This window comes from Pseudorca crassidens, chromosome 2 (assembly GCF_039906515.1).
Source record: "Pseudorca crassidens isolate mPseCra1 chromosome 2, mPseCra1.hap1, whole genome shotgun sequence".
In the NCBI taxonomy this organism is placed as follows: domain Eukaryota; kingdom Metazoa; phylum Chordata; class Mammalia; order Artiodactyla; family Delphinidae; genus Pseudorca; species Pseudorca crassidens.
The window spans coordinates 12,569,999-12,592,636 of record NC_090297.1 but is presented as its reverse complement, the minus strand read 5'-3'; the positions used below and the strand labels follow the sequence as shown (position 1 = coordinate 12,592,636).

The 22,638-nt window shown below is 49.8% G+C and overlaps 1 protein-coding gene and 1 non-coding gene across 6 annotated transcripts; both read right to left on the bottom strand.

Moving 5' to 3' along the window:
- Nucleotides 1-3,373: 3,373 nt before the first annotated feature.
- On the bottom strand, nt 3,374-3,445 carry TRNAE-UUC (transfer RNA glutamic acid (anticodon UUC)). Its single transcript has one exon. It is a non-coding gene; the product is annotated as a tRNA-Glu (tRNA).
- Nucleotides 3,446-4,700: 1,255 nt separating this feature from the next.
- On the bottom strand, nt 4,701-21,563 carry NECAP2 (NECAP endocytosis associated 2). 5 transcript variants are annotated; one of them, XR_010939546.1, is made up of 9 exons: nt 21,419-21,563; nt 18,759-18,859; nt 16,379-16,483; nt 16,212-16,293; nt 15,126-15,234; nt 12,733-12,910; nt 9,257-9,359; nt 7,574-8,483; nt 4,701-7,437 (listed from the first exon to the last, which is right to left on the bottom strand). XR_010939546.1 is itself a non-coding variant. In XM_067721690.1 (8 exons), the coding sequence occupies exons 1-8, from the start codon at nt 21,508-21,510 to the stop codon at nt 8,285-8,287; spliced, it is 969 nt and encodes a 322-aa protein (XP_067577791.1). In that variant the 5' UTR covers nt 21,511-21,563; the 3' UTR covers nt 4,701-8,284. The 5 variants fall into 5 exon arrangements, 4 of the variants coding, with proteins under 4 accessions (XP_067577791.1, XP_067577801.1, XP_067577821.1 ...); XM_067721690.1 differs by having other exon boundaries at nt 4,701-8,483; XM_067721700.1 differs by having other exon boundaries at nt 4,701-8,442.
- Between the last annotated feature and the right edge of the window lie 1,075 nt (nt 21,564-22,638).

Genomic DNA, 22,638 nt, shown 5'->3' with positions numbered 1-22,638 from the left:
GGCGCAGTGGTTGAGAGTCCGCCTGCCAGTGCAGGGGACATGGGTTCGTGCCCCAGTCTGGGAGGATCCCACATGCCGCGGAGCGGCTGGGCCCGTGAGCCATGGCCACTGAGCCTGCGCGTCCGGAGCCTGTGCTCCGCAACGGGAGAGGCCACAACAGTGAGAGGCCCGTGTACCGCAAAAAAAAAAAAAAAAAAGAAACGAAATGGAGTCATTTGTGGTGAGGTGGATGGACCTAGAGTCTGTCATACAGAGTGAAGCAAGTCAGAAAGAGAAAAACAAATACTGTATGCTAACACATATATATATAGAATCAAAAAAAAATGGTTCTGATGAACCTAGGGGCAAGACAGGAATAAAAACACAGATGTAGAGAATGGACTTGAGGACACGGGGAGGGGAAGGGTAAGCTGGGACAGAATGAGAGTAGCAATGACATATATACACTACCAAATGTAAAATAGATAGCTAGTGGGAAGCAGCCGCATAGCATAGGGAGATCAGCTCGGTGCTTTGTGACCACCTACAGGGGTGGGATATGGAGGATGGGAGGGAGATGCAAGAGGGAGGGGGTAAGGGGATATATGTATACATACAGCTGATTCACTTTGCTGTACAGCAGAAACTAATACAACATTGTAAAGCAATTATACTCCAATAAAAATGTTAAAAAAAAAAAGGAAAAAAAGAAAAGAAAAGGCCTTAAACTCCTAAGATCTGGCCTTGACCCGTCGCCCAACCAGACTAAGGGGGCATGCCTGCCCCATTTCAGAGCCCAAGCCATGTGAGACCTCAGTGACTTGACCTGTAGGGAGAATGTCTTTGTTTTCCTGATTGACCTGCAACCTTGGTTGAGGCACTCTGGCCTCAGTTTGTTCATCGGTAAAATGGTGGAGCTGCCCATTCTTTCTCACAAGCTCAGGTGCCTTCTGCACATGGGATGGGGATGAGACCATAGAGAAAACCATGCTTTTGAAACTAAACAGTGATGTGTCCTGTCTATTCTAACAATAGGTTAGATGTCCATCCTCTCACCTGGCCTCAACTTCCCTGCGTTCTTTTTCTTTACATAAATTTATTTATTTATTTATTTATTGGCTGCATTGGGTCTTAGTTCCTGTGCGTGGGCTTTCTCTAGTTGCAGAGAGCGGGGCCCACTCTTTGTTGTGATGCGCGGGCTTCTCATTGCAGTGGCCTCTCTTGTTGTGGAGCACAGGCTCTAGGCGTGTGGGCTTCAGTAGTTGTGTCTTGAGGTCTTTAGAGAGCAGGCTCAGCAGTTGTGGCACACGGGCTTAGTTGCTCCGCGGCATGTGGGATCTTCCTGGACCAGGGCTCAAACCCGTGTCCTCTGCATTGGCGGGCAGATTCTTAACCACTGCGCCACCAGGGAAGTCCATTCCCTGCATTCTTGAAGGCACCAGATCCACCTCAAAAGGGGGAGGCAGGGCTTCCCTGCTGGCGCAGTGGTTGAGAGTCCGCCTGCCGTTGCAGGGGACACGGCTTCGTGCCCCGGTCCGGGAAGATCCCACATGCCGCGGAGCGGCTGGGCCCGTGAGCCATGGCCGCTGAGCCTGCGCGTCCGGAGCCTGTGCTCCGCAACGGGAGAGGCCACAGCAGTGAGAGGCCCGCGTACCACAAAAAAAAAAAAAAGGTGGGGGGGAGGCAGGTCTGAATCTCTAGGGCTTAGGGAGGGGTGTTTTGTCTATAAAAGCATATTTCATTTTATGATTTTACATTTGAAAAAAAGTAAATACCCAGAAAGAAAAGCAGCAGGCCTACAGCCAATGGTTTCGCCATCAGTCAGAGGGGATAAGTGGGAGTTTTATTTATCAAAGAGGAGCCTGGGCTTTTTGGGGTTTTTTTTAACTTTTTTTTTTTTTTTAATTTATTTTTGGCTATGTTGGGTCTTTGTTGCTGCGCGCGGGCTTTCTCTAGTTGTGGCGAGCGAGGACTACTCTTCGTTGCGGTGCATGGGCTTCTCGTTGTGGTGGCTTCTCTTGTTGCAGAGCACGGGCTCTAGGCACACGGGCTTCAGTAGTTGTGGCTCACAGGCCAAGTAGTTGTGGCTCGCAAGCTCAGTAGTTGTGGCTCACGGGCTCTAGAGCGCAGGCTCAGTAGTTGTGGTGCACGGGCTTAGTTGCTCCATGGCATGTGGGATCTTCCCAGACCAGGGCTCGAACCCGTGTCCCTGCATTGGCAGGCGGATCCTTAACCACTGTGCCACCAGGGAAGTCCCCAAACCCATGCTCTTTCCTCTACACCATGCTGCCTAATGTGAGATTTTGGGAGGGACAGCAAACACGGTTCCTCTCTCCTTGACCCTATCCCCGGGGGCCCCAGGATCCTGCTGCAGGGAGGCACATACTTACACCAACCCTCCTCCAGAGGCCTTGAGCTCCCCTGCTGTGCTGACTCAGTGACTCTGCTCAGCTCAGCCTGGCCTGTGAGCATTTGAATACCCAGGGCTGCTGCCCACTGGTCACTGCTCCATAACCAGATGGTGCCCAGCCCAGAGCCCCAAGGTCCAGCCACCAGAAGGGAGTTGTGTTGGGTACTCACCCACTCACTGCGGAGGTTTCTAAGTCTGCAACTCAGGTAACTGGGAAACAAGTGACTGGGACTTACCAACCCCAGGTTGCTGGAGCCAAGTGCCTGCTGAACCCAGGTGCTAGGCTGGGTTGGACTCTGCCCACCAACAGCAAAACCACATTACCCAGGAGGCTTAGAGGACAGATGTTCTGGTTAACTGGATTTGCCAGATATCTTAAGGCTAATTGGCAATGCCTTTTAATGTCTGGCTTTAACAGCAAAAAATTAGAAAGACCAAAATGTCCAGCAATAGGGGACTTGCATATGTAAGTTGTTCATTTAATGGAATACTATGAAGTCATTCCAAATGTTACAAAAAAAGTTCAGCAACTGGAGAAATTGTTATACATATATATTTTAAAATTTTATGTGTGTATGTATGTATTTATTTGGCTGCGTTGGGTCTTCATTGCTGCTTGCTGGCTTTCTCTAGTTGCGGCGAGCAGGGGCTACTCTTTGTTGCAGTGCTCAGTCTTCTCACTGCAGTGGCTTCTCTTGTTGTGGAGCATGGGCTCTAGGCGCACGGGCTTCAGTAGTTGTGGCTCGTGGGCTCCAGAGCGCAGGCTCAGTATTTGCGGCACACGGGCTTAGTTGCTCCCTGACATGTGGGATATTCCCGGACCAGGGCTTGAACCCGTGTCCCCTGCATTGGCAGGCAGATTCTTAACCACTGCACCACCAGGAAAGTCCAGAAATTGTTATATTAAGGGAAAAGTTTCGGAATAGTAGGACAGAATTAGTCCTTGTTTGTAATTTTTTTTTTTTTTTTTTTGCAGGATCTTAGTTCCCCGACCAGGGATTGAACCTGGGCCACAGCAGCGAAAGTGCCGAGTCCTAACCACTGGACCACCAGGGAATTCCCGAAAAATATTTCTTGTATATAGATATAATAGGAAAAACATGAGAAGACACTAAAACGTTAACCATGCTATCTTTAGGTGTTAGGATGACAGATGACCTCTTAAACATAGATTTTCTTTTGTTGAAAAGATGGTACATTTACATGGTTCGAATTCAAATAGTGCAGAACATTGTAAAGTAAAAGTAAGTATCCCTCCCATCCCTGTCTCCTAGTCACCCAGTCTCTCCCTGCAGGCAACCTGTGTGGTGCTGTTTCCTATATATCTTTCCAGATATTTTATGCACATAAAGTATATTTTCCCCTTCCCATTTTATGTGAAAGAGAGCACGTCTACACCTTACCCCCAATACTTAGCAGCTTAACACATTTATTGTCTCAGTTTCTGTGGGTGGGAAATCCAGGTGCAGCTTAGCTGGGTATTGTCTCCACACCTCTCACAGGCTGCAGTCCAGGTGTCAGACAAGAAATGTCTTAAGCTAAGTTTTGGGGTGATTGTCACCCAGCAATAGATAACTAATATAGACGTGTAGGCTATTTCCAGTCTTTGCTATGATAATATTACATTTGCTTGTTAATATTGTGTTTTTCTGTTTTCTTATTGCATTACACACCCATAATCAGGTCTACTCTGCCCACAGAGGATGGTATATTCCTGCCATTCCTTGCTCAGAGAAATCAACAGATGAGCACCTACTGTGTGTCTATAATGCATTTCAGTGGTTTCCAATTACCTATGGAATAAAGCCCCACCCCTTGGTCTGTCATTAAACACCTGCCATACTAGGGACGCTTTCTTTTGCGGTACGCGGGCCTCTCACTGTTGTGACCTCTCCCTTTGCGGAGCACAGGCTCCGGACGCGCAGGCCCAGCGGCCATTGCTCACGGTCCCAGCCGCTCTGCGACATGTGGGATCTTCCCGGACCGGGGCACGAACCGTGTCCCCTGCATCGGCAGGCGGACTCTCAACCACTGTGCCACCAGGGAAGCCCCCATATTAGGGCTTTCTTAATCCACATGGAGGGAATGGGAACTTCCATGTATTAGGCAGGTCTTAGGTGCCAGCCCTGTCAGCAGCACCACTCAAGATCAAGCTGATTAAAAGCATGGATGCTAGAGCCAGGCTGCCTGGGTTCCAACTTAGCAGCTATGTGACTTTGGGCAAATTACATAATCTCACGGTGCTTCAGTCTCATCACTTGTAAAACAGGGATGAGTATCTATCTCATAGGGCCGTTGTGACAATGAAATGAATCTTAAAAATTATTTATTTATTTTGGCCGCACGGCTTGCAGGATCTTAGTTCTCTGACCAGGGATCGAACCCGTGCCACCTGTAGTGGGGACGAGGAGTCTTAACCACTGGACCGCCTGAAATGAATTTTATGTTAAGTGCATAGAACAGTGCCTTGTGCAGAGTAAGCAGCACATAAGCAATAGTTGCTGTCCACATACAGGGAAAGTGAGGCCCCCAAGGAGCAGGTTAAGTGACCTCCCAAGGCCATACAGCCATTAAATCTGTCCACGTTAAAAAAAAAATTTGGGCTGCATTGTGTCTTCGTTGCTGTTCCCGGGTTTTCTCTAGTTGCGGTGAGCAGGGGCTACTCTTCATTGTGGTGCGCGGGCTTCTCATTGCGGTGGCTTATCTTGTTGCGGAGCACAGGCTCTAAGCGCTTGGGCTTCAGTAGCTGTGGCACTCAGGCTCAGTAGCTGTGGTGCAGGGGCTCAGCTGTTCCATCGCACGTTGGATCTTCCTGGACGAGGGTTCGAACCTGTGCCCCTGCATTGGCAGGAGGATTCTTTTTAAAATTTTTTAAATTTTTTGCTGTGTTGGGTCCTCGTTGCTGCACGCGGGCTTTTCTCTGGTTGCGGCGAGCAGGGGCTACTCTTCATTGCGATGCGCAGGCTTCTCATTTTGGTGGTTTCTCTTGTTGCAGAGCATGGGCTCTAGGCGCACGGGCTTCAGTAGTTGTGGCACATAGGCTCAGCAGTTGTGGCTCACAGTCTCTAGAGTGCACGCTCAGTAGTTGTGGCGCATGGGCTCAGTTGCTACACGGCACATGGGAATCTTCCCACACCAGGGCTCGAACCCGTGTCCCCTGCACTGGCAGGCGGACTCTTAACCATGCATGACCAGGGAGGTTCCTGTCCAGACTCTTTTCTCACACTGACTCCCATCTCCAATGCCCTTCACTCACCTCTTGTATTAGTTATCTATTGCTGCCTAATGATATTACCATCTTGGCAGCTTGAAACACAGTTACTAACTCAGTTTCCGGGGGTTAGGAGTCTGGGCACAACTTGGCTGGGTCCTCTCTAAGGCTGCACTCACAGTGCTGGCAGGCGGGGCTCATCCGAGGATCAACTGAGGAAGGCTCTGCTTCCCAGCTCAGGTGGTTTTGGTAGCATCCGGTTCCATGCAGACCGCTGCCCTGAGCTTCAGCTATTTGTTGGCTATCGGCAGAGGCTACTTTTGCCACCTTGACACTGTGACCCTCGGATTAGGGCAACTCACACAACATGGCAGGTGGTTTCTTTAAAGCACGACAGATGTTGCAATGCCATGTCATTTAATCATGGAAACATCTTGCTGTAGTCCGCCTGCCACCTCAATGTGTCCAAGTCCTCCTGCTGTACAGAGAGCAGCTCAGCTCTCAAAATCCCGAAACCCAACATCCATCTCTTACCCCCACCCCACCAATTTGGAAGCTCCAGTCAAGGGTGTAAATGAAGAGATGCCTGGTTTGGTACTGGGAGTTTTCCTGGGGACCCTGGTCCCATAGCTGGGATTCCAGTTGGTGATGGAGAGCACCAGACTATCCCCTGCCCACCAGAGACCCCTCAAGGTGCTTTTCAGGTTAGATTTTGTGACTGCTGTTTCTTCATCAGCTGCCTTATCAGCACCATTATGAGTAATGGTTCTGGATGCGTTACCTGATTCTACATCAAGGTGATTAAGGTCAAATTATAGGATGGGGACCCGCTAGTGCTTCATATGCCTCATCTGAGTGACACTTGGCTTAAGGAGCCTGTGGTCACACATTTACCAGTAGACAACCTAGATCAAAGCCCAGGTCTGTCTGCAGGACCCAAGGGCTTACCTTCAATGGTATATGCTTCTGGTTAAGGCTCTCCTCTAACTCTAAGCTTCCTCTTTTCTAGCCTCTAAGCACTTATAAAGAAGATAGGGAGTAATGGGAAGCAGACACAAAGAAGTTTACCACTCCTGAGAATCCCTTGATGCAATTTCCTTTTCCTTATTCAAAGGACATGAGGATCCTCAATTCCAATTTTCTTTGTCCTCCCTTAGACAGTTTATTAGCCAGAGTGGCCATTTCTATAACCAACAACAAAAATGCATCTTTCTTACAGAACCCAGACATGACAAGCACCAAGGCCTTTATCTTATTTTTTGGCCTCTGTGTGCCCAGATACCCTTACTATTTAGGAAGATGCTTCTATGGGGAGGTCTTGGTGGGAGGCAGGACTCTCCTCCCACATTAGAAGGCAAGGAGCCCAGAATGTCCCAGAATGGCAGAAAGACTGTCTCTTCTATGTGGAAGGGAAATTGCTGGTTGCCTTAGGGCAAGAGGGCCAAATTCCCCTATTTTGGCCAATCTGTCACCATGGCCCTAGACTTTTAAGTCTGGACAAATGCTCAGTGGTGAGAGGTGGCTGAGGCATCCTGGAGGGTTTGGCAGCCATGCTGCCAAAAACACTTCCATCTCTGATGTACACTGACAGAGTAGAAATATTTATTTTTCATCTTAGAAATCTGGTCCCACAAAGGGGCTAACACTTCTTTTCAGTTCATCATCTTGACCCTTCAAAAAAAGAAATCTTTCAATTAAGAGGTAACATACGTCGATAAAAGCAATTTTAGAGGTTGTGCTCAGATAAAATTATTTCTTATAAAATTATTTCTTATAAACCAGGCAACTCTAGACTTCCAGTTGCTTCAGAACTCCTTCTGTCTTTCATGTACAGTCCCTGAAGAAGAAAAGAAAGTAAGAGGTTGTCTGCAGACAAGGCACTTCAGAAACCACCCAGGAGAAAACCCAAGTCCGCCAGGAACTGCACTGTGAGCCCAGAGAGCTGCCAGCGAACGGGAAGGCCAAAGCCCCACCTGCATGAGAACAGCTGCCACTTTCCAGCGCAAACACTGTCGCACCTGGTTTCCAGCGTCTGCCCGGCCCGGCAAACACGGAAACCAGGCCCCATAGCCGAGATGAACACTGCTTCCTGGGGCTCGGAGCAGCTCCTGCGACTGACAGTGAGGAATGCTTTCAGAGGCCCCTGCGGGCGCAGACTACAGAAGCAAGCCTTTTGCAAAGACAATGAGTTAGTGCAGATCAGCATGTTAGCAAAGCAAGTATCAAAAAAATCTTAAAAGTCTGGATAATACTCTTGATTTCCCTCCTGATTATCTGTCCAAGCTGCAGTCTATAAACCTGCTAGAAATCAGGAAGGAATCCCTCCTCTTAAGGCACCTGACTGGAATGGCTACAGCCAATGGGAGTGAGGAAAGCCCCCCTCCAGACACTGATCACGTGACACCTGTAACCCCCCCGAGAAGGGGTGATCTGAATCCAGGCAGCACACTCGACCCCTTCTTTTGCTTCAGGGGCTTGTGTTTAACACGAGTCTTTGCGATGGAAGAAGTCTCAGAGTCTCTCTCAAGTCAAGAGGACAGACAGGGACAGGGATCCTGCAACTCTTCTCCCGTGTTCTGGCTGCACGCTCGAATCCCAGGAAACAGCGCGACATGGTGCCCATTTACTGCCTGACACGCCCAGTCTGTCAGGCGAGTTCAGGCAAGGAAGAGGAGAGGAGAGAGTCATGCTCCAAACAGAGGCTGGCCAGGGAGTGCTTCATCCTCCTTCCTTCTGCCCAGATGAGGCAGCTCCTTTCCAGAAGTTGTGTGAGGAAAAGGAGTTGTGCTCAGGTCAGAACTGGACCCAGCCTGTGCCTGGCTGAGTCTGGCTGGAGGTGGACCTGGAAAGGTTAGATAGGGAGGGGTGGGAGATTTCAGATATCTGAAAATACAAAGCAGATAAGACGGGACTTATTTCTGGGCAGAAAGAGCTCCAAAAGGCCAGTCCCCGAATGTTCTAGAACAGGGGTCAGCAAACTACAGCCCAGGACTAGACCAAATCTAGTCCTCTGCCTTTTTTAGTAGGTAAAGTTTCATTTGTACAGAGCCATGCTCATTCATTTATATACTGTCTGTGGCTGCTTTTGAGCTACAAGAACAGTGCTGAGCAGCCGGAACAGAGACCACATGGTCTGCACAGTCTAAACTATTTGCTTCCTGGTCCTTTATAGAAAATGTGTGCTGACTCCTGTCCTAGAGCTTGTCCACATAAACAACTGTGTGACTAGTATTTAGCATCTCTTCACCCTGACACCAAGTAAAGGCTCGAAATTTTAAGGAAGCAGAAAAGGCAAGAGACCCTGCCTCAGAGGTCCCATGACAACGGGCCAAGGCCAGAACCCAGGTTAACTCTCAGCCCAGTATCCTAGGGTAGCTGCAGGGGAGGAAGGGAAGAGGGAGGTACTGGTGACAAGCCAAAGCACTTGGTGAGGTGGTTTAAAGACCAGAAAGAGTTGCAGAAGGTGGCTCCAGGCCACCCAGCAGTGGACACCAGCAAAAAGCCTTCCCGGAGAGAAACATGCCTCCCAAAGTGGGCACTCTGGGGCTCTGTCCTCTGGCTGGCCGGAAAATGTCTGAACCAGAGCTGTTGCTCCCAGGTTTTTGAGAGAAAGAGCCTTGGCCCCAGTCCCCCACAGAGAACATGACCCTCCTCACCCTGTGGATTTGGTAAAGTCTCCCCAGATGTCGGCGGTGGCAGTAGCGGCAGGCTTGGGCTGCGGCCAGGACACAGTGGCACCTCCAATTGATGTCTCCAAGTCTGAAGGGAAGGGAGAGAAGAGAAGGAGACAGAGGAGTCAGAGATCTCCCCTCTTGGTTGTCTCAGTGACCCCGAAATCAGACTCGAGATTCCAGATGACTGAGAAAGACATACGCGGAGAGACGTGCTTTGGGGCAACAAAACACCTACAAGCAACCACATTTCCACTGTCTTCTTACGAGCCCTTGAGGGGCTCCTGGAGACAGCAGAAGGCCACACACCCGGTGGAGGGGAGGGGTACCAGCAAGGGCTAGTCACACACCATCACCTGTACCTGAGGCTGACCTCGTTTCAACCGTTTATGTTGGAAATCTGTTTAAAATTTACTATCTCCTGCCCTGACCTCTTGGATGGAGAATGCCCACCAAAACCACAAGGTCGTCTTCATATAAAGTCCTCAGTCCAGAGTCTGCATCAACAAGCTGAGACAATTCTGTGCCAGACAAGTACCAAGTGCTGGGAGCCAAACTGGTTAGGGGCTGGGGAGAGCCTTCCAGAAGTAACAAAGAAGTGGGCATCTGTGTGTATCTTTTTTTTTTAAGTGTGTGTGTATGTGCAGTATTGTGGGGAGCTGAGGGCTGCACTGTAGGCTTTTGGCCTCTGGACCTCTCCCACTATTAGACTTGATCCCGCAATTTCTCTTGTTATATTTTGCCAGTTTATCCTTTTTACTGAACACGTGAACTAGTTTCTACCATTTTACTTCGTATTTTCTGTTTACCATGCTTAATTTCTTTTCTAATTTCCTACTTTTCATAAGAATGATAAAGTTTAATTTACTCCTTTTGGCTTTTTTTTAATCCCTGGGCTGTTTTGGAAGCTATGGATAGCATTATCAGTCTTTCCATATCTACTGCTTAGAATGCTTAGAGTTCCACCATTTTTAGTTATACAGCTGCGTGTATCTCTTCACTGGGGTGGGTGGCATGATGGGGCAGCAGTGCTGCTTTTGTGTCTTTCTGGCACCTCCCCCAGTGCTGCCAGCTGTCCTTTCTGAAGGGCCTGTGCCTGCCACCCTCCACCTTCCCACCAATTTGCTATGTCTAGGGACTTCCCTGGAGGTCCAGTGGTTAAGACTCTATGCTTCCACTGCAGGGAGCGCAGGTTCGATCCTCGTCAGGGAACTAAGATCCTGCATGCCACGTGGTGTGGCAAAAAAAAAAAAAAAAAAATTTTTTTTTTTTTTTGCTATGTCTAATGTGCTCTGGGCTGGGAAACCAGATAAAACTAGGGCCCTCCACAGTTTAGTTTTGCAGTTCACCAAGTGCCTAACGGACATTATCTCATTTGAACCTCATCACAGTCACTGGAGGAAGACAGGCCAGGACCAGCTGTTTGACTTTATGCAGGTTACTTAAGTCTCAGTTTCCTTATCTCTAAAATAGACAGTAACAGTGACTACTTCATAAGACTGACTGGTCTGAGGATTAAATAAGTTAATATATGTGGAAGGCTTAGAACAGGCCCAGCAAACAGTGATGATAATGACGACAACATCACTAAAATGCGAGCTAACATTCAGCGAGTGCTTACAATGTTCCAGGCGTTGTTCTGAGTGCTGTATGTGGATTGGCTCATCGGATCCACACAAGAAACCTGTACTGTAGGGATCATTACTACCCCCACCCTACAGATAAGAAAATTGAGGAACAAAGTAGTAGGCAATTTTCTGAATTTGAACTCAGCCAGTCTGATTTTGGAACATAGAGTAAGTGCTCAAAAAACGTTAGCTATTCACAACTCTCATTACATGACACCATTTTGTTCGTAAACATGCCAACTGCCTGTCTTACACATTAAAACGTAAGGCCTTGAGAGCAGGGACTTGGGCTGTACCTGTAGTATCAAAAGGGTCTCAAACACTACCTGGCACATAGCAGGATCTCCAAACTGGCCATTAAAAATGCACCAGCAGGGCTTCCCTGGTGGCACAGTGGTTGAGAGTCCGCCTGCTGCTGCAGGGGACACGGGCTCGTGCCCTGGTCCGGGAAGATCTCACATGCTGCGGAGCGGCTGGGCCCGTAAGCCATGGCCGCTGAGCCTGCGCGTCCGGAGCCTGTGCTCCGCAGCCTGTGCTCCGCAACGGGAGAGGCCACAATAGCGAGGCCCGCGTACCACAAAAAAAAAAAAAATGCACCAGCAACGGAGGGACAGCCTAGGACAGTGGCTCTCAGACCTTAATAAGCACACAAATAACATTAAATATGCAGAGTCCTGCCCCCGTCCCTGGTGATGCCAAGGCAGGTGGTCCTCTGACCTCACTCTGAGAATAACTGCTAGGGTCCAGGCAGGGGTGCTCCCTGACTGCTACTCCTGCCACCCTCCTAGATTAAGGTATTTCCCACAGGGCTGAGGTTTGAAGCCTGACCTCCAGATAGGGGAGCCAATGTCCATGACCATTAAAAGGGAAAGAAAGCAGGCTTCTTGTCTGGATCCTGCCCCCCATTCCCCCAAGATGCTGGTGAAAGCTGTGTGGAGAAAGCGGGCTGGTGACAGTCACCCAGCCTAGGGAAGGCCAGGAGCATCAAGCTGGGCTGGGCAGGCAGGGCAGGGACATTGAAGGACTGGGCTGGCATCCCAGCACTGCCAGAGGCTGGCACTAGGCACTAACTTCTGGAATCCCAGGGTCTCCAAAAGGCATTCCCTACATCCTGGAACAAGCACCAGTGCACCTGCTGGGGGAGCTGCCTCCCAGCTTTCTAGCACCAAACAGCCTCACTGAGGAGCTTGCTTCAAACTAAATCTCCAATTTTATTTCCCACCACTCACCTTGGAACACGTATGCTGCCTTCATCTCCCTAAACACAGCCAGTGTTTTAAACATTAAAAGTCTAAGCCTTATTCACGCTCTTCTTCTGTCTGGAATGGCAAGTGTCCCCAGCCCCAATCTTCTTCCCTCAAGGTCCAGTTCAATGCCACCTCTTCCATGAAGCCTCCCCAGATCATGCTGGCTGGTAGTTAGTCTGGTCCCCATACGTTTGGTCTCTGTGCCCATGACTCCTCTCTCCTACTATACTGAGCTCCCTGTGAGCACAGACCATGTCTCCATCACTTACTCACTCACTCAATGAGCAGCCTCTGAGAACCAGGAACCCACATGCTGATGATTTCACAGCAACAAATGAGTTGTAGCCCCTGCCCGTCATGGGGGACAGACGCCCTGAAGGGGTAAGTGGTGGGAAGAGAGGAAGCCCTTACCCAGTGTGGACAGGACCAGCTTTGTGGCACCCACCTTCCAGTTTGTCACACACGGGTACTAAGTGTGACCAGTGTGAGTGAAGGAGGGAAAGCCATGGGGCCCCAGCTGCCAGAGAGGAAGAAGAACCCAAAGGTGCAGGTTTAGCACCAAGAATAGTCACCCTCGAGCACTGACCTGAACTGGGAGCAACTGCTGGCTGGACAATGGATGCCGCCACAGACAACTGCTCCCCAGGGGGAGGGATCAGGGTGGAGGTTTTCCCCCCTGGGGGAGGGGGAAGCAGGCTCAGTCCTCCTGTGCTGGCGGGCCGGGCTCGGGGAGGCCCAGCTGCTCCTTCCTTCTTCTTCATGTTCTAAAGAGAGGGCAGGAATGCGAATCAGTCAGTTCTGCTGGAGTGCCTCTGCGATCAGAAAACTTCAAGAGGAGGCCCAAGGTGACCCCTGGGCCCCAAACGTCCGTATCACCAAAAGATGGTCAAGAGCCATCCATCCAACACTTCCATTGTTATGGGGTGTATTCAATGCATCACAATTCTAAAGCTATCACAAATGCTTTTAATTTAAAAACTCAGCACCCGACTTCATTAATCATCAGGGAAATGCAAATCAAACTACAATGATATACCATTACACACCCACCAGGACGGCTAAGACGTAGCATATCAAGCACTGACAAGGGTATGGAGCAACCAGAACACTCACATTCTGCTAGTGGAAGCGTAACCAGAGAAAACCACGTTGAAAAACTGGAAGGATCTTTAAAGCTGAACGTATGAACCGACACCCCTGCCATTCCACTCCTACATGGACCCAACAGAAATGCATACACATGTGCACCAAAAGACGCACATTTGAACATTCACAGCAGAACTACTTGCAATAGCCCCAAAATGGAAACTACCTAAATGTCCACCATCAGTTAAATGGGTAGATATAGGGATACATTCTCATAACGGAGCATGCCACAACGAGAATAAAGCAACCACACAAAGCAATATGGATGCTCTCACAAATACTACAGAGTAAAGGAAAGGAGTCATACACAAAAGGGTATGAAGTGTATGAGTCAATTAATAAAACACTGAAAACAAAACCTAGGGTGTTCAAAGTCAGCACAGTGGCCACGCCATCCTGTGCGAGAGAGCAGGAGAGGGGCTTCCAGAGTGCTGAGAATCACCCACTTTCTTGATCTGGGAGCTAGTCTGTAGGGGTAAACCTGGTTTTTAAAAATTCACTGAGTTCTACATTTATAACGTGTGTACTTTTCTGTACGCGCATTATACTTCGACAAAACATTTAAAAAAGAAAAACAAAAACCTGAACACCCAGGTGAACCAGAAACCAGAGCAGCTCAAAGGTGAAGACGACGTGGTTCCCACCTTGTCAGGAGAGCAGCAGCTTAATCACGTGCTGAGACCACAGCCTGAAGGCAAAAGCCCTCAAAGACCTGGGCGTGAGCCCAGCTGTGCCAGCTATTTCTAGCTCTACGACCCTGGGCAAGACCCTCAAGCTCTCTAAACCTCAATTTCCCCACCTATAAAAGGGGAGGATGTTTAATTCACACGAGAAGTACCTAAAAAAAACACTACCTGGCACACAGCTGATGCTCATTAAATGTTAGTTTCCTCCCAGCAAGATAGAGATTCACATCCCCAACAGTTCACTGGACATGACCTGGATTTTCTCTTAAGGGCCAGCTGGCCAACTTCAAGGGTCCCAAACCATCACCAGCATGAAGCAGAAAAGAGGAGAAAGAGATAGTAAGTAAAGAGGAAGAGCGTTATTTTAGGGTTACAAACTTTCTTCAGAAAACAAATCCACGGGGTCCTTGGTTCCCCCAAATCACTCATCTCCACCCCCATAGCCAGGTAAAGGCCAAGTCATGGCTGTCCAGCCCAGCTCGACCTTTCCCTCTTCTCAACAGGAGCTAACGGGGGAAAGCCAGATGTAGGGCAGCTCAGGACAAGACACAGGGAGCCAGGACAACACCACCAGCAGAAGCTGCCCATGACTCCCAGTGCCCACCCTCGAGGCTTTCCTGCCCAGAGTGCTACCAAATCTTCTTTCCTCAAGGCTCAGACCAAGACACAGCTTGGGATGAGCACACTGACCCCCCACCCCACCCCAGCCCCCAAAGCCAGGACAGAAACACCAGCTCTGGCAGCAAGTGACTGACGTTCCTTAAAGCAGAGGCTTGGCACATGCCGTTCCCTCTGCCTGAACCACCCTTTGACCCCTCTTCCCTTGCTTACAGGTCGCTTCTGCAAGGAAGCCTTCCTTGGTTCCCCCTAACTCTGGACTGCACGCTCCTCCTCTAGGAGCTCATGGCACTGAAGACATCCCTAGGTCATAGAACCATCCCGCCATGTTGTAATCACACCCAGACTCCCCCCATCTCAGCTCAACTCTGAGCTCTATGACAGCAGAGTCCTTCCGTTCGCCCCCAGCACAGTACCTGGCACCGGGCAGCTGCTCAATAAACATGTGCTGAACTGTGAGAAAAGAGTGATGGGCTCTGGGCTGGGCTTGGTGTGGTGGCTGTGACAGCCAAGTGAGGGGGGGACTCACTGCAATGTTGAGCTTGATGGTCTGGCCCTCCTTGAAGCTTAGGTCCAATTTGGGACCTTGATCTGGGTTCTCAGCTTGTTTTGCAAATTCACACTGCTGTTTCACCCACCTGGGGAGAGAACAGGAAGGAAAAGGTGAGGAGGAGGCGAGCTGCCCTGCCTTCACGCACTCACTTCATTCATACCTGCCACCAGTCCAGGACGAGGCTTTTACTGCAGCAGCGGGGTAGAAACTGAGAGCAGCTTGGGAGTTACGTGTGAATTTAAATCCTAGTTCTGACGCATACGCAGCTGCACGCACGTCAGTTTCCTCATCAGCAAAATGGGATGACAACTCTCTATGCCTTAAAGACTGCTATGAAAATCATGAGATCACTTATGTAGAGAGTCCTAACACTGGTCTTTAGGAAATCTGAGAACCTGGCCATCTCCTCCTCAGCATGTGGCATGAAGACTAAGACAAGTTCTCCACATCCTTCCAGGGGCTTAAAAAGTAGATGGTGAGACAGGACAAGTGCCCAGAAAGTATTGAAAGCAACCAAAAAGGTCTCCTACCCTCCATACACCCCTCTTAGTAGCCACCCGAAGCAGAGAAGAGCTAGAGGGGCCCACGAGAGCAGCTGCACACTCCCCGCAGCCAGAGGTGGAGGCCTGCAGATGGCAGGGGAGAAGGCTTTCCTGCCCATTTAGCTTCAGAAAGCACCACCAGGGTGTGTGCTGAGTGGCCTGGGAATCCGAGCACTGTTTATCACAGCATGGAGGGACAGGCCCAGAAAGGCGAAAGGAGCCTGACAAGGACTCTAGCCGCTCAGGGGCCTGATGAGGGAAGAGATGTGACACCTCAAAGGCTGGGCCAGCTGACTGGGATGGCAGAGATGCACCTCGGGTAAAGGAAATGACTTCAAAGCAGAGATGAGGACTGGCAGAGCGCAGAGAAGGTGACCTGACCCGAAGGAGAACTGAGTTTTCCTGAGGCTCTGCTGGCAGACGTACCACACACCACCACCTGGGTATCCTAACCTGGGAGACCATTCTGTCCGGGGAGAGAGGGAGGAGGCATGAGTATGTGTCTCCTGGAGCCACTCACTTGAAATGGTCCTGCAAGGCAACATTGAAGTCAAAGGCATCACCTCGGTCCCCGAAGCCAATTCCAATAAACGCCCGTCGCCCTGGGGGACAACACACGATCAATCCCACTTCCCAGAGGCAGAGAAAACCCTTCTCAGAGGAAGAAGCTCCAAGTCCCATGCGTACCGTTTCCATCTTCGATGCGGATAACGAAGTACCTGCTGGAATCCATCACGCTCTCCACAGCTGTGCCTGGAAACTGATCCACTGGGGCCTGAGCAAAGAGCTCCCCTGAAAGCATAAGGGAGGGTGAGCCTTGAGGACCCCCCAGACTGTTTCTATCACATGACTGGGGCCTTTTCCTGAGAGGCAGATGGGCAAACCTGACTCTGGGTTTCAAGTCAAATCCACTTTGGCCGAAGGGAAAACAGAGGAATATAACCAAGGAGAGGTTTAAGTCAGAGGTGGCTTACAGGTCAGATCCACTCACAGTTTCAGCATTTTCAATTTAACTGCCAAACACTTCAAAATCAGATTACTTGTAAAATAATCCAGATGTCTGGCTTCTCTTAAAATCAAAAGCTCTAGCAATGCTGGGCCTCCATTTCTACATGAGAACGATGGGCTGGAGCTGCTGGCCACTCATTCCACCTGCCTCAGCCATTCACAGCCACGGCCTGCACCCCCAGGGCCCTGGCTCACGGAGATCATACCTTCAGAAAAGACCTGGTGCCTGAGGCAGGCCTCCAGAGGAGCAGGTGAACCCAGTGGAAAGGGGGGAGGGTTTTTGCAGTCACAGAAGAATCTGAAGCCAGTGGATTTAATCTAATCTCAGGCCAAAAGAGTGACTGCTTTTAAAAGGAGCTCTTGTGAAATGCATCCCCTCATTACCTACGGCTCTCCAGGGTGCAGTGCAGCACACACCTTCTGTGAACATTTACGACTGGCATCATTTTTGCGTGTGCTGATCTCAGTTGACGTTTTAAGTATTTAACCAATAGTTTCTACTAAGTCCTATGGTTCAGAGGTGACTGTGTAATTAAGGCTGAACTGAATCCAAATCGGTGGCCTGAGTTTGTAGCTTCTTGTTAATTTCTCTCTCTAGTTTTGCACCTGGGGACTGGGATTCACCTGGATGCCTTCAGCCTAGAGCAGTGGTTCTCCACCATGGCTGATTTGTCCCTCCCTTCCACCAAGGGACATCTGGCAATATGCGGTGACATTTTTGTTTGCCACAACTTGGGGGGTGCTACTGGCACCTAGTAGGTAGAAGTCAGGGATGGTGCTAAATATCTTAAATATGACTTAGACCACAACACTCAGCTGGCCCCAAATGTCACTAGTGCTGAGGCTGAGACACTCTGGCCTGGAGTGATTGGAAAGTGAGAGACGAGCACGACCCAGTGGGCATGACCTCAAGCTAAGAGCGTCCTGGGGTGGGTCCTGCAGGTGAGGCTCAGCTTTGAGCAGTGGCTGGTACACCAGGTGTGTACCTTAAAGTCAGTTCCCAAGGTCCCTAGAGAACAGGTGTTGCCATTCCCTTGTGACACCACCTGGGACAACCCAGCAACTCTGACAGCCAGAGTTCTCTGGCCTAGCCACAGCAGCTGTCCCTTCAAACTCCTCTGCCACCAATGCTCAGTCATGCTCAAAACAAATCAATGCTTTGGGTCACCCTGCAGTTCACAAAGCATTCGGATAAATATGTGCTCACTTTGTATTTCCAACAACCTTGTGAAGTAGGAGCTAATGTGAGCCCCATTTCACCAAAAAGGAGGCCAAGGTGCCAAAGGTCACGTGGCTTGCCCAAGGTCCCACAGCTCAGACAAAAGTGATGCAGACCTGAGAAGAGGCAGCCGGTTCTGCCTATGAATCTTGGCATTTTATTTGCCCCACAAGGAAAATCTCTACATGTTAGAAAAAATAAATGACCGAATGCCGGGGCATCTGACTGGGCAAGCCCTGCGCCCGATTCCGGCTCTGGCTGCGGGGGCTGGCACTATTCCAGGCCACGCTGCCCTGCACAGCTCACCCAGAGGCCCTGGTGGTGCAGGACTTCAGAGAGATTTCACCAAAGGTGAGAACTGCCAGCTGACCCCAGCACAGCCCAGCTTGGCTTGTCCTCTCACCACAGAAAGAGCTGAGAAGGACAGTTTCCAGTTCTTTCAGTTAATGGGTGTGGTCAACCTGGGAGGTTACCATTTGGTCGATAAGCAGAATTCCTGATTAAGAACCCGAGCTCAGCAGCAGAGGGCTATGCGTCTTCATCCGGCTTATCTTCCAGGCAAGCTCCGGAGCTTCCTATTTGGGACCAACCTGCATGTCTTCTCTCCCTGGGCTCCAAAATTAGTATTTTCTTAAGGATGCCCAAAAGAACAGGTGCTTGACAGGAAATACTTCCTTTTAAACTAAAGGCTGGGGGAATGGAAGCGGCTTGTAAGTATACCCGGGCCTTTGATTTCTAGGACAGGGCCCCACGATCCCTGAGTGGCTTGGCCAGGCTCGGGCCACCCATCCCTTCACAAAGTGGGAGGTATGGTACCACGCAGACCTCCCTTGCCTTTACCTGAGGTCCTGTCCTCCAGCTTGATGTAAGCCACCTGCCCTTTTGCAGTGATCCGCAGCCGGCCACTCCATGATGGCTGGTCCAGCTGCCATTCCGCAGCCCTAAAGGGACAAAAACCATTGTGCCTCTGCCAGAGGTTCCTGCTCCACTACTCCAATGCTGGGGGTGGGAATGGGAAGGACAGGTGGGCTGCTCGCTCCAGACCAAAGGTTGGCAAACGTTTTGAGAGAAGAGCCATACAATCTCTGTCCCAACTACTCACTCTGCTACTGCAGAGGGAAAGCAGTCATGGTGCATGAACATGTGGGTGCTTTAATTATTTTAACCAAATATTTTCTACTGAGCATGGCTGTATTTCAGTGAAACTTTATAGACAACCTGAATTTCATACAATTTTCACATTATGGAATATTCTTTCAAATTTTCCCCAATCACTTAAAAATGTAAAAATCATTCTTAGCTTATGAGCCAAACAAAAACACAGTGGGTCGTAGTTGGCCAACCCCAGTTTCAGATTATAGAGACTGTCTCTGAAGTAGGATTCCAGTTTTCTTTCTGTAGAGAAAGCAGCTACCAGGGCCCATGGTTTGTTTATGACACTGCTAGGCTGCAGTGGTCAGAGCAAACATTTGGGACCACTGAGACCATCTTGAAGGAAAAGGAGAGAGGGGAGCAATCATCAGTAGAAGAGAAAAGGAGAGCAACAGGACATGTGGGATAAGTGAATGAGCATTCAAGAAATACATTCTCAAAGGTATCCTAAGAAGAAATAAACCCAGGAAACCACAGACCTATCACAATGGCCTCTTTTGGCTCTTTTAAAGTATTAACTTCATATTTTAGTTCTAAGCAGCAGCTCAGTAAAACCCCAAAAGCAAAAACCTTGGGTTTTCCAAGAGGCTTTTCTTGGAAGTCCCTTAGCATATGCCAGGACTTGGAGAGATATCATTAACTGTGGACGCAGATTGTTTTGAAGGCCACACAAATGCAGACTCTCGATTCACAAGTCAGCTGACTCAGCTTCAGTTCCTCTTATTGGGGCAGGAGGCCTTAGACTCAAGATAAGCAGAGTTCTGAGGCTGAAGGGCAGGGGTTGGCAGTTTCCTCTATGCCAACCTAGCCAGTCCTAACACTTGGTAACCTCGATCTCTTGGGACCAAGAGGGACCAAACTCATCCTACTGAAGGGGATGGGGGCAGATGATCACCTTTGGTTTGATGGCCCATCTCCAGTTTGACGATAGAAAGCAAAATGTTTGTTATTTTACTATTGTTGCTTTCATATTATTTTAAAATTATGTCATGGATGTAGTAAGTATTCAATAAAATATTTGCTCACTAGAGAATCAGCTATAAGGGCTTCCCTGGTGGCACAGTGGTTGAGAATCCGCCTGCCAAGGCAAGGGACACGGGTTTGAGCCCTGGTCCGGGAAGATCCCACATGCCGCACAGCAACTAAGCCCGTGCGCCACAACTACCGATCCTGCGCTCTAGAGCCCGTGAGCCACAACTACTGAGCCCGCAAGCCACAATTACCGAGCCTACATGCCACAACTACTGAAGCCTGCACGCCTAGAGCCTGTGCTCCGCAACAAGAGAAATCACTGCAATGAGAGGCCCGCTCGCCACAACTAGAGAAAGCCCGCATGCAGCAACGAAGACGCAACGCAGCCAAAAATTAATGAATTTTTTTAAAAAAAGAAAAGAAAATCAGCTATAAGCCCACATTAACACAACTGGAAAGTAACAAGAGGCCAGGTATGTGGACACTCCACCATTCTTGTGGCGCAGGCCAATCCTGTATTTCCAACTAACTTGGACAAACATTGCTTTCAAGAGCCCCCCCCACCCCCGGTGGCACAAACAGCCATAGGCCAGGTTGTCTGTGTCAGGTACATCATATTTTCTTTTAATATTTTTCTTCTTTTGATACATGGTGACAAAATGCAAACAGTACAAAGAGATATCAAGTCACAGGAAGTCTCCTTTCAACCTCCATTTTCCTCTGGTGGGGTAGTTTCCTGTGTTCCCTTCTACACACTCTACGTTTACAAACACGGGTATTTATTTCTCTCAGGTGAACATTTCACCAGCGAAGTACGGATGGATGCTTCCCAACTGCCACACGCTGTGATAAGGACTGCAGCTCGTGCCAAAGAAGCTGGGCAGGGAGGGGTCCCTGGGCTTTCAACATCAGCTTAAAACTACCCGGGACGAGTTCTTTTGACCGATTCGGGGCTCCCTTTCTTCCCCTCGGGGATTTCTGCCAGTGACAGAGTGCCCTTGCCGAAGGCTTTTCAAGGATCCCTTCAAGGCCATCGGTTAGCTCTGAAAAATATAGGTCTGTGACACCACCACTCCTGACCCCGTTTAGGGTCCCTGGCCCACCTGGGTCCCCGGCAGCCCGCTCGGCGCTAGATTCGGCTTTCATGCCTTCCCCGCTGCCGGGAGCCCCATGCGTCAGACTGAGAAAGGCGAAAGTCTGGGTCCCCCTCCCTACTGTGGCCTCGAACTGGAAGAAACCGCAGCATTACCTCCCCGCGCACCCTGCCCCTCGCCCGTCAATTGGCGGGGCCGTCCTCAGCTCCCACAGTGGGCGTGTCGGGGGTGACAGGGAAGGGGTTAGGTGGTGGCTAGCCTGGCCCGGCGGCGGGTGGTCACCTGTAACCACGGTTGGTGGCCCGCGGCGGGATGCGGTAGACGTGGACCTCTGGCTTGACACAGAGAACCGACTCGTACTCGCCTTCCTCCATCTCGACGCCCGGAGCCCGCTGGACTTCCGGCTCCTTCCCCGCCGCGGGGCGGAAGCGGCGCGACTCTATGGTCCATGTCAGGCTAGAGCGGCAGCTCGCGGGCCTCGGCCGCTCATCGCCCACGCGCCCTCTGCTGGAGGCTCTGGCTCAAGACATGCGGCGGACGGACCTAGGAGCTCATTCGATGCGGCGCGGACTAGGGTTGTCTGGGGGCTTTCTCTTCCACGAGGTCTCGCGGGCCTTTGCAAAGAAAACTTTAATACAGATCCCACTGCAATCCATTGTCTGGTTGTGGGTCATCCCCATCGCCTCAACACTTACACCTGGTGTCCAGTTGGCTGAGATTCAAAGCTGTAGCTACCTAGACAGCTCAGCCTGACGCCTCTCTCTCCTCCAGCCTCTGCTTCCCTCGACTTTTCCTGAATGTCCTGCCATCTCCTGACTCGTAAGCCGCGACTGAGGCGTTTCCTCCTAGAGAAATCCTTACCTGTCCCACCAGCTAAATGCGATGTCCCTACCCTGCCACCCTTATCCTTACCCACTGTGGGCCCAGGGCCCCTGTTGCCTAGACTCAGCAAAAGGTTGTATTCAAAGAAGCAAAGTTTAGTAATAACATAAATAATTTAAAAAGTATCCCAGTCTTAACTTGGATTTCTCACAGAATCTTATAGGAGTTACAATGTCTAACCGGAGTCAAATTCTCAAAATCTCTTCTCCTCCTCTACCATTCTCTCATTCATTACACAAATATTTAATTAAGTGCTTACAATGTGCCAGGTCCTCTGTGGGGCACAGCTGATCCCAAATTCACTGATTTTACTGAATGCTCCCAAACTTTCTCCACTCCCTTCTTCCCTCTCCTCTCTCTCTCCTTTCACTCACTCTTTATAAGCTCTTTATTATAGGATTGATCTACCCTCTTAAATTAAAAAAAAAATTATTGTGGTAAAATATACATAACATAAACTTTACCATTTTAACCATTTTAAGTGTACAATTCAGTGAAATGAACTACATTCACCACTATCTATTTCTAGAACTTTTCATCATCCCAGACCCTTTACCCATTAAGCAATAACACCCCATTTCCTGCTACCCACCCCCCGCCCCTGGTAATCTCTATTCTAC